Source organism: Sinocyclocheilus anshuiensis, unplaced genomic scaffold, assembly GCF_001515605.1.
Source record: "Sinocyclocheilus anshuiensis isolate Anshui unplaced genomic scaffold, SAMN03320099.WGS_v1.1 scaffold436, whole genome shotgun sequence".
NCBI lineage: Eukaryota > Metazoa > Chordata > Actinopteri > Cypriniformes > Cyprinidae > Sinocyclocheilus > Sinocyclocheilus anshuiensis.
This window is the reverse complement of record NW_015560618.1, coordinates 2,549,438-2,561,520: the sequence shown is the minus strand read 5'-3', so window position 1 is coordinate 2,561,520 and position 12,083 is coordinate 2,549,438. Positions and strand designations below refer to the sequence as shown.

General features: G+C 35.7%; 2 protein-coding genes across 2 annotated transcripts in view; both read right to left on the bottom strand.

Annotated features, from left to right (window-relative positions):
- Positions 1–704: 704 nt before the first annotated feature.
- On the bottom strand, positions 705–1,949 carry arl14 (ADP-ribosylation factor-like 14). The gene has a single exon (XM_016478055.1). The coding sequence runs from the start codon at positions 1,585–1,587 to the stop codon at positions 979–981; it is 609 nt and encodes a 202-aa protein (XP_016333541.1). The 5' UTR covers positions 1,588–1,949; the 3' UTR covers positions 705–978.
- A 1,800-nt stretch (positions 1,950–3,749) lies between these two features.
- Positions 3,750–12,083, bottom strand: part of ppm1la (protein phosphatase, Mg2+/Mn2+ dependent, 1La) — a 24,934-nt gene continuing 16,600 nt past the window's right edge. The window contains exons 3-6 of the mRNA XM_016478042.1: positions 7,969–8,143; positions 7,724–7,885; positions 4,840–5,189; positions 3,750–4,524 (exon numbers count right to left, since the gene is read on the bottom strand). Coding sequence (XP_016333528.1) covers positions 4,840–5,189; positions 7,724–7,885; positions 7,969–8,143 — 687 coding nt within the window. The 3' untranslated portion in view covers positions 3,750–4,524. The remainder of the gene's footprint in view (positions 4,525–4,839; positions 5,190–7,723; positions 7,886–7,968; positions 8,144–12,083) is intronic.

The following is a 12,083-nucleotide window of genomic DNA, read 5'->3' as shown; positions in this document are numbered from 1 at the left end:
GACCACAAAACCAGTCTTAAGTTGCACGGGGATATTTCTAGCAATAGCCAAAAACATGGGTCAAAATTATAGATTTTTCTTTTATGCCAAAAATCATTAGGATATTAAGTAAAGGTCATGTTCCATGAATATATTTTGTAAATGTCCTACAGTAAATATAACACGTCAGTTTTGTTTAGTAATATGCATTGCTAAGGACTTTATTTGGACAACTTTAAATGCGATTTTCTCAATTTTTTTGCACCCTCATATTCCAGATTTTCAAGTCGCATCTCAACCAAATATAGTCATATCCTAACAAACCAAGCATCAATGGAAAATCTTATTTCTTCAGCTTTCAGATGATGTATAAATCTCAATTCGAAAAATTTACGATTTTTTTTTGTGGTCCAGGGTCATATATTCATGAATTATAGTTTAAAGTAACATTTGGCACCTTTTATGGTACCTTTTATCGATTTCTCATTTAGTTCACATGATTATTTACATAACCTTTTAAAAGTCTGGTTATCAAGTATGTGTTTCACAACAAATGTAAGTAAAAATTGTACATTAAATAAAAATGTACAAGTACTTTACATTACAGCATATTTTAATACATTTAATTAATTCAAGGTAATATTTAGACCCTTTTATGGCTCCTTATAACTTAACTTCCCATTCAGTTCACATGATTCTGAACAACTAGTATGAGCTAATGTGCTTACATAATTTTTTGTAAGTGTGGTTAGCAGGTTTTGCTGTTTGTATGGGCATTTATTTTATTACAGACATTTAAGATTTTTATCTTTCTAAACAGTCTTGGTTACTATATTAACGAATTTAAGAATAGTTCATTTATAACCCAAGTATAACGTTCGGTATCTTTCAGTAGCCTGCTTCATTTTTCATTCAGTTCACATGTTATGAACTATCCAAATTTAGTAGCATTGTGTACATAACCTTCCATAAAAAGTGGTTAATAAGTTACCATGTGGACTATTTCTTCATTGACATACCCGATTTTGATCTTATATACTTCACAGTCTCTTTGATGTTATTGTCCTCAGGTGTCATTTTCACCAGGTGTGCCATTCGTCTGAAGCCGTCCACCAGACCCGCTCCAGTCAGCGCCGAACACGGCTGAATGAACCAGTCTCGATCACCGCAACTCTTTATCAGGTTAAACTGCTCTGTGATCTCAGTTACCGTTGCAGCTCCTACAATATCTTGCTTGTTGGCAAGAACCACCACTGGGAGTCCCTTGAGGAGGTCACTCTTTAAGGTCTGTTCCAGTACGCTCTTGGCCATGTCCAGATGCTTAATATCAGAAGAGTCCACGACGAACACAATTCCAGCTGTGTCCTGGTAAAAATTCCTCCAGTGCGCTCGCATCTTAACCTGCCCTCCAACGTCCCACACGGTCAGGGTGATTTTGTCCTTGTTCTTCTTCGCTTCGATCATTTCTACATTGAATCCAATAGTAGGAACCGTGTGGAAGTCCTCATTGTACTTCAGTTTGTAAAGAAGTGTTGATTTTCCAGCTCCGTCGAGCCCTAAGAGGAGGATGCGGGCTTCAGGTTTGTGTCTGGATCCTGAATGGCCCATTGTATATGTCAGATGTTCACAAAGACCAAAGCTTCTCACTGTGTTCGCTCAACAAATGTGAGTTTACTTAAGATGGTGTCTGCGTTACTCAGTGATGTATTATATCTAGCTTATCTACATAGTGCTGTATGATTAATGGGTCAAAGTATCTCAGGACACCTCCCAAATGATATGCTAAGAATGCCTGGAACGGAGTTCTGCTTAATTTATCTCTTGTGTCTTAAATAATGTACACATTTAAACAAAATATTCCATGATCAAACTAAATTAAAATCTCTTTCATGGATTCTCATGTCACAAATGGCTGAAGATCCTAAAGAAACTAAAGAGTGTCATTTGACATACATGAAGTAGGAACTTGAAAATCGAACCCTTGTAAAATAAATAAATATATAGATAAATAGATATGAAATAAATAATTATAAGTTCTCGGTTAAGACGGTTGCCCTGAGACATGTGAGTTTAAAGAAATTAATCATAGGTTTCCCATTACATTTATCAACTGACCACATGACGTGTGACCATGACCAGGCAGTATGGCATCATAAATGACAATAAATGTCTTGGAAAAACTCTTCAAATAAATCTGTTTCCATTTCAGTTAATGGAAACCAAACGAAAAAGTTGAATGTGCCCCTCAGACATCCAAGAATCCCATCTCAATCCTTCCAGATACTTTCAGCACTGGATTGTTGACATTGTCGTCACCTTTAGAAACCTCAGGATGGATTTCAGTGTAAAAAACAAGAACAACAACGACCCCAACTAACTTCACATCCACAGGTTCACCTTTGTCTTCCGAGGGTTTCGTCTATCCACACCCCACCAGTTGGATCAGCCACAAAAACCAGTCCAGAGCAGTCGTCGTGAGTCCCGCAGCCACGGCGCCGTCTCTCCGCTGCCGCTTCATTCTGATGAGAGGCGTCCGGTCGCCATTTCCCTTGTGAAATGCCGGGAGTGCGTTTTTCACACAACTTTATAGTTGTAAGAGACGTGAACTCGTGAAACTGCTCGGATGTCCTTGAACTACACTGACCCATTTTTGTGCGTGGAAAAATCCTTGAAATGTAGGCCGCTGGGTGTCTTGTAAACTCCGTGCCAACACTAAGCGCAAACGTACATTTATACGTTACGACCACTGAACTACTGGGCGTCAGATCCAGGAAGAGTGTGTAAGGGCAGATTTATAGAAAGCTTACTCAGTGGCAACAGGCACGATAGGGGCTTTAATAGTCTACTGGACTCAACAATGCTGGTGCTATTCTGGGGCCTTACACCTGGCCCCGGTTGTCACGATGGACTGCTGAGCTCGGTGTGTTACACGGACACGGCGCTGCAGTGTAAGGTTACTGCGGCTGGACCTGTCAGTCAGTCTGGAAGAATGCAAACAGCAAAGCGTCATATGCTTATTCTATTTGCTTATTATTTGCCTTACAATCTGTGTGCTGCTCACACACACGAGATAAAACCAACAAACCAGCTTAGGCTTTCACCAGGCCTGACCAGCTTTGTATCTAGTGGAAAAATTGCTGTTTCATTTGATCTGCAACAGGTATATTTTTGTTACCATCTAGGATACCATATACTGATATTGATATAATAAAATTATACAGATACTAATATATGTTTTCAAATGTACCTATAAACCTATATAAACCCGCGTTTAAAATACTTGGCATTTATTTCAATGGATATATAGGATAAATACAACAGATAATAATATTTAAAGTAATTGAGCATTTTCCCCTCAAATGACAATTATATATAGTAAATATATGTACTATACACCTTATAGTATTATAGATTTGGAAGGATTTTTAAAATGTTTTTGAAAGAAATCTCTTACCACGGCTGCATTTGTTTGATCAAAAATACAGTAAACAGTAATATTGTGAAATATTATTATACAAATTAAAATAACTTCTCTTTTTTATGTTTTTTTTTTTTAATATAAATGATTTCTGATGTAAAGCTGAATGTTCAGCATTATTACTCCAGTCTTCAGTCACATGATGCTTCAGAAATCATTCAATGCTGATTTGATCTGCTGTCACTTTTGATCAATTTAATGTGTTCCTGCCAAATATTAATTTCTTTAAAAAATCATACTGAGCATATGAAACTTTTATCAGAGAGAGAGAGCAAAGACGAGCAATATCAGCTTTGATTTGTTAGGTTTATTTATCGCTTCATTCTCCCACATACATTTCACAAAGTGCAAGAAATTAAACCTTTTTGTAGATTGGGGCTGGTGCCAATTTTTTCAGTAAACTAGGAGGAAAGTTGGAGGACAGCTTGCCAGTATTACTTCAACAGTCTTCAATCTGTATTCACATAACCATTAAAACACTGACATGAATGGGACATAGACCTATTATGAAATGTAATCAAAGTGTAACATTCTTAATCTAACACAACATTATTCCACCCTCATTTAAACTAACTGATGAGCAGCACCAGTGTAAATTGGCATTAATGCCCTGAACTGATATGAATGGATCATGCACATCCAAATTCAAGAGCTGGATATGGTTTCATCAGCTCCTTAATTCACAAAAACAAGAAAAAGAAACAAACACAAAGTTATGATATTTATGCATGTCTCCTGAACAAAACACTGTCCAATTTATGCCAATTGCTGTTTCACAAATAATATTGCTCTGATTAAGGAAGGCCAGGATACATCATCTTTGAAGAGTAATGAATTGAAAAAGGAGTAATTACAGAATAAAATTTCTATAAAGTGCCCATTTGGCACACACCAAAAAAACTAAAACAAATCTGGGAATGCACATGTTTGCACATGCATATGCGTTTATGTACAGTTTATTGTAATTGTGAGAAAATAAAAAGTTTGCCTGTTTTATTACACCGTCTAGCCTCTGGCAATATGCATTAATGGAAAGACATTGGAGGCTGTTTATCGGTCGAGTCCAACTACTCTCCAATTTATGCCAATTGCTGTTTCACAAATAATATTGCTCTGATTAAGGAAGGCCAGGATACATCATCTTTGAAGAGTAATGAATTGAAAAAGGAGTAATTACAGAATAAAATTTCTATAAAGTGCCCATTTGGCACACACCAAAAAAACAAAAACAAATCTGGGAATGCACGTTTGCACATGCGTTTATGTACAGTTTATTGTAATTGTGAGAAAATAAAAAGTTTGCCTGTTTTATTACACCGTCTAGCCTCTGGCAATATGCATTAATGGAAAGACATTGGAGGCTGTTTATCGGTCGAGTCCAACTACTCTCCAGTTTTGCTCCCAGAGCTGCTCTTGAACTTCACCACCATGACAGTGATGTTGTCGGGACAGCCGCGGTAGAAAGACTGCAGCACAATGCTCTTGGCGCCGAAGTGCGGCTCATCCAAGCGTTCCCGCACAAAGCGCACGGCCTCCTCGTTGCTGAACGCGTCCCACAGGCCGTCGGAGGCTAGGATCATGAACTCCGGCTGGAGCTTGTCCAGGTCAAAGGTCAAGATATCTGGGTCTGGGATGACCACATTCAAGTTCTTGAGAGGGTAGTCACCGAGTGAGCGTGACATGGCCAGGATGCCCTGCACACGCCAAGAGCCGTTGAAACTGATGAAGCCACCTGATGGATGAGATCACACAGATGTGTTACATTCACACAGTGCAGTCACACACTGGAACTGCCAGAAACTCATCACAAGTGCAATCCTACAACAACAGCAGGCCCAATCACTGAAAAATGACTACAACATTTAATAATGTCCATTTACTAACCAATAGTTAAAGAGAAGGCTAAAGTGTTAGGCTGAATTGTTTTTGTAATTTTTTTTTGTATTGACTTCCCCATTTGAAGGTTTGTAAATATGCATTTAAAAATATAAATGATATAATTAGCTAAATTTATACTAGGGCTGAGAAGAGTTTTAATATAATTAATTACACAATGCATCAATTAATTGATGCAATGAATCACAAATTACTGATACATCAATTTGGGCTGAGACATTACCCCCCCCAAAAGATAATTTAAAGTCACTGTGTTAATATTGAGAAAATGATTGAACTGACATTACTAAAAGTTGTAATTTTTTTTTGTATTGACTTCCCCATTTGAAGGTTTGTAAATATGCATTTAAAAATATAAATGATATAATTAGCTAAATTTATACTAGGGCTGAGAAGAGTTTTAATATAATTAATTACACAATGCATCAATTAATTGATGCAATGAATCACAAATTACTGATACATCAATTTGGGCTGAGACATTACCCCCCCAAAAGATAATTTAAAGTCACTGTGTTAATATTGAGAAAATGATTGAACTGACATTACTAAAAAGAAAGAAATATGTTGATTTAACATTGAATTTATTGTACATAAATCTATAAGGCTACAATGAGAACAAAACATGTTTTCAGAAGCTGCACTTGGGTGTATTTGTTCAGACTGTTCAGAGGTGGCATGAATGCATTTACACTGCAATAAGCATGGCAAAAATAATGCTATGAGGTTAATGAGTTTTACAAATTTTGAAATGTATTGGTTTTGTGTGGACCTACGCAAACCCCATAGCATGATCCAGGATAAATAACAATAATAACCTTTTTTTAATTTGATTAAATTACAAAAATTAAATATACCAATAAAGAAATATTACTGTAGTAGCAATATTATTGTTGTGGAAATAATAATAATAATTTTATTCTACAAAAGGTGACAAGTTTGCATCCCTGTATAAGATCAACGATTTAAGTGTTTGGTAATCGTCAAATCCAACCACTGTCAAAAGGTTATTTAATAAAAAAAAACACGACAATTAACAAACAAACATTAATTATTATTATTAAACACACAGAAATAGTACTACAGTTACTAAAGTAGTATATTTAATTGGCTTGTTCAATTTTTGTAATTTCATAAGAAAAATAACATTTTAATAAGAAGAGCAGTAAAAATACTAATAATATACTGTGTAAGCGAATAAAAAAAACGCTTTAAGATACAATGGCCGATAACAGGCCAAGAATAAATGTTGCAAAACTCCTCTGAAAATGACCAGTTACTAGGGGTGGGAATCTTTTGGAATCCCACAACTTGATTCGAATTGATTCTCGGGTCAAAAATCGATTCTCGATTTTGAATCAAATTTCTATTCAATACAATATTAGATTGAGTTCTAAACAGTGAATTTTATTTAAATCAAATGAAAATGAAAATGTAAAGGCATGTGTCTTCTGCACTATTAAAATCTGATCAGTTTATGTGAGCATCAAACTGAGAGACGTATTGAATCAAAGGAATGTTCATTCATCAGCATGTTTTACAAGCACTTTATTGTTCGATTTCTGAAAGTGCTTCTCATGTGTAAAAAGTACATGTGCAGATAGGAGACGTGCACAAGTAAATATACATTATTTAAGGCTATTTTCTGTTCGTTAAAAACTGTTGTTGTAGTAAGCTTAATTCATAATTCATGAATCGATTCGAATCGGTAGAAGACAGAATCGTGATTCATAATTGAATGACTTTTCCCCCACCTACACCAGCTACTGTATATGGTTACATTTACTATATGTGAAATTGAGATTTATACATCATCTGAAAGCTGAATAAATAAGCTTTCCATTGATGTATGGTTTGTTAGGATATGACCATATCTGGCCGAGATACAACTATTTGAAAATCTGGAATCTGAGGGTGCAAAAAAATCTAAATATTGAGAAAATCGCCTTTAAAGTTGTTCAAATGAAGACCTTAGCAAAGCATATTACTAATCAAAAATTAAGTTTTGATATATTTACGGTAGGAAATTTACAAAATATCCTCATGAAACATGATCTTTACTTAATATCCTAATGATTTTTGGCATAAAAGAAAAATCAATAATTCTGACCCATACAATGTATTTTTGGCTATTGCTACAAATATACCCCAGCGACTTAAGACTGCTTTTGTGCTCCAGGGTCACATATGTCCCTAAAAAAATGACCTAAATTTTAATAAATTAACTGATGAATAAGAAATAATAATGAAAAGTGCCTAAAAGATACAAATTTGAATGTTTTTTTTTTTTAGCCGAAGCACTTATTTTTTTGTACGTGTCAAAACAGTTTAAGCCTACCAAAATCATCAGTTATGGCTGTAGTACCTCACCTGCTCTCTTGATCCTCTTGCGCTCTTTCAGCTGGTAAGGCTTGTGATCATGTGACAAGGCCACAGCGTTGCCGTCCTTGTCGCAGAGAACGCCGCGAGAGTCTCCGACATTTGCCACAGTCAGTTCACGGTCTGACAACAGGGCTACCAAACACGTCGTGCCTGAAGACAAAACAAGGGTTCAGCATTGTTTACTGTTTCCAGTCAGCTAAATCAACCTAAAACACACTCTCGTCCCTGCTCACCTGCTTCATCATGGCTGGCAGAGAACTTCTCCACCATGTCCCGGTCCACAGCCAGAATGCGCTGCTCTAGGATGGCGGGATAGGAGAGAGGACTGTCTTTCTTTTCTCGCTCATAGGCCTGCAGCTGCTGTTTCAGAGACTCGGGCAGGTGGGCCTTCACATAATCAGCGGCTGCCTGAGAGAGACCGCAAAAACAATGAGGAACTCACCATTCCTGTCACACTTCAGCATTTAGAATTCATATTCATGAAGTTCTTTCGGAATTCTACTGCTAACTGAAAAACTTAAAGGTGTTAATAATGTGGAAAACCTTTTTGACAAGGAAAGAAAGAAATGCAGATGAGTGATGTGGGCTGCTCTCGTGAAAACATGTCAAAAGAAATAATATTTTATTTAAAGATTTCATGACAATTAAGCACCTATGGGCATTACCATAATTAGGGCTGCTTGATCATGGCAAAAAACATAAATCATGATTATTTTGGTCACTATTGAAATCGCAATTTAGTGTCATGCATTAAAAAAACTTGTCTTTTTATCATTGGATTTCCTTTAAATTATAATTCAACTGAAAGCAATAAATAAATAAATACATATATACATGTAAAAAAAATTATTTTACATACACAGAAAACATTTTAAATACAAATAGTGTCTACCTTATATTGATGAAATATTGCTCCATCATTATTTAGCGTAACAGATATATTTATGTAAAAAATTATACAACATACTTATTAAATTATATAAAGGAATAAGTGATTTTTTTTTTTTTACATGATTTAAAACTTCTTCCTGACAAATGGCTAAAACCGAGTGGTTTGAAGGATAGTGTCAAAGACTGGTAAATATTTAAAATCACAATTAATTTTCATGTTTTTAAAATTTCCATTTGTTCTTAACGGTGATTCTCAGTAACGCATTACTGCACTAGAGTGATTTTTATATTTAAGACAGCATAAATTAAAGGCAGTACAACAAATAACAGTATATACATTTTACGTATATTTCTCTCTCATTACAGTAATGATAATAGGATTTCTGCATTCTGAAAATGAGAATTAGAGGAAAATCTGCAAAACTCATGAAAGTTATATCACTTCATTTTCTTAAGGCAAAATCTCATTCCTTTTTTTGATTTGGGGTGAAATATGACACAGGAATGTTATTAATGATATTCACCCACATAGTAAAATCCTAATTTCATAAAAAAAAAAAAAAATCGTTTTTTAAATCAGTTAGTTGACCTGAAAATAAAATCTGTCATCATTTATTCACCCTCATGTTGTTCCAAACCTGTTTTTCTTTTTTCTGCAGAACATATAAAGAGGTTATGACAGTTATCATTTCATATCATATCTAAACAGTTTATCTTATTTTGTGTTCAGCAGAAGAAAGCAAGTCACACAGGTATGGAGTAAATGATGACAGAACGTTCATTTTTGGGTGAACTGTCCCTTTAAAGGAGGCCTAAGAGCTCTAGCCAGATGGAGTTTGCAGCAGAATACAGATGAAGGGACAGAAAGTCTCTAGAGAGCGAGAGCCCTTTCCAAACACTGCCAGATCACCAAAACATACCGAGTCAAAGAGCGTCATTTCATTCCCAACTCTGTTTCCCCATCATCCATCAGGATGCTTTGGATTCTATTCAGCAGCTCACACTACAGCCTTGTGCGTTTTCAACTTTAAGCCTTTGCCAGTGACTCAGCAATGCCACGCTATAAATACAATGATGAAACCAGAGAAGCAAACATAATACCTGTCTGCCAAGAGAACGCTGCAGTCTCTTTCAAAGCCACTTCCCGGGCAACAGTGAGTCTCTGCTTTTCAGAAAAGACACGGTGGAGCCTCCTGATGAAGCCGATGCATTATTTACGCAGAAGCATCGCTCATGCAGAACACTTACAGAATAAGCAGATATAGCTCAGGGTCACTTTGCACACGGCAGTGATTTTAAAACCATAAATAGCACACACACACACACACACACAGTCGAGCCTTTCAAAGCTCAGAGATAGGGGATTGCTGAATTCTGTGTCCCCTAAATGTGAGTCCAGACTATAAGAATAAACTCTAAAACTCTGTCCGTTTAACTTGAATGTAGTTAGTTACCATTTGAAAAGGGTAAAGCAGCTTTCCCAACACTGCTAATATGAGCCAATAACAATCACAGTCATCAATTGTGACGCCTGACAATAGCACAATTCTCTGCAGGTGTTACAATCTGAATTATTTAAAGTATGTTGATCATTGTGTCTCAGGAACAAAGACAGTGGGGCGGTGGTGACCCGCAGTGACCTCTATCCACTCAAGACCCTCCCACCGCAAACACACTACAGTCAGGCGTCTATTTTACTTCATTCACACACCAGCACAATGAGGGCTTTATTACTGCTGTTAAGCACCTGTGTTCAAACATATCGCTGTATTCCTGTGAATGTGTGTTCCTATCAGTTCATTCCTGTGATTTAAGACCATTAAGATTTTTTTTTGCATTGTGGCATAATTTTAATGACTATTCAGCACATTTTGACCCCTAATTCTCATTACCACAACGTAAAAAAGAAATAGTAAAAAAAATAGGTATTGCCGTGTCTGTTGCATTACATTTACTTATCAGAAGGTTGATGCAAAAAAACAAACAAAAAAAAAACGTACAAAAAATACATGATCAAAATATATTACTGTTCATAAATTTAGGGTCAGTATGATATAAAATTTATAATGTTATAAAAACATTTTATTGCACATAAATATAACTGTTTTCAACATTAATAATAGGTCATGTTTCTTGATCAGTAAATCAGCATATCAATGATTTCTAAAGGTTCATGTGACACTGAAGACTGGAGTAATGATGCTGCAAATTCAGCTTTGCATCACAGGAATAAATGACACCTTAAAATATATTAAAATAGAAAACCGTTATTTTAAATAGTAATATTATTTCACAATATATTACTGTTTTTACTGTATTTCTAAAAGTAAATGCAGCCTTGGTGAGCATAAGAGACTTCTTTCACACACACACACACACACACACACACACACACACAATGTGACCTGATAATGTTTTGGTGGGATTCACCAATTCAGAGCATTTAGAATCAGATTTAAATAAGAAAGAAGACTACACAGTAATTCATACATAAGGTCACAACACTCACACTTTTGAACCAGCATCGCTAATTAAAAGCTCAATTTACCAGGCCTAATTCAAGATTACAATAACGAGAAAACCAGACCACCGGGGAATAGAGGAAGAGCAACGGATGCGTAAGACAAGCGTTGATTAGGCCAACTGTGCTAGTCATTGTTAGCGGGAGCTCTCTTCATTAGCAGACACCACAGGGCAAAAGATGATGAAACAACACGGTATTTTTAACAGACCCCCTGGATCAAACTCCAGACCTAGTTTTTACTTTTGACATATTAAATCTGAACTTACATTTGCATTACATATTGATTACACACGCAAATCTAAACCACAATATGATTGATTTTTGGCTATTTGACCATTAGCTATTGTCATCAATCAATTCTATCTACTGCTGAGGTGTTTCAATCAGACGACTGTCGCCCAAGAAAACAAGTACAGCACTTCACAGCTGTAATACATGAACAATGATAAAAAATGACTAATTGCAAGCAGCCTAAAAAGTCAATAAAAATAGTCTGAGACTTGTGACTGGGTGGGGTGTTCATCCTGTTGTTTGGTATCAGATTTATGCGCTGAGAACTGTGGGAGGCTGGAAAAGACTGCCTCTATCATTTCTGGTAAAAAATAAATGTATAATTAAACCTAACAGTGTTGCTATTCTGCGTGCTGTGGTGAAGATAGAAATGCATTTCATAAAAAATACAGTAAAAACAGTAACAGTGAAATATTATTACAATTTTAAATAGGCCTAACTGTTTTCTTTGTTCTGAATATATTTTAAGACGTATTTTATGGCAAAGCTGAATTTCCAGCATCATTACTCCAGTCTTCAGTGTCACATGATCCTTCAGAAATCAATCATATGCTAAATTGCTCAAGAAACATTTTGAATTATTATTACTGTCGAAAAGTTTGATTGACTGCTTGATATTTTTTAATACAATTCATTATTATT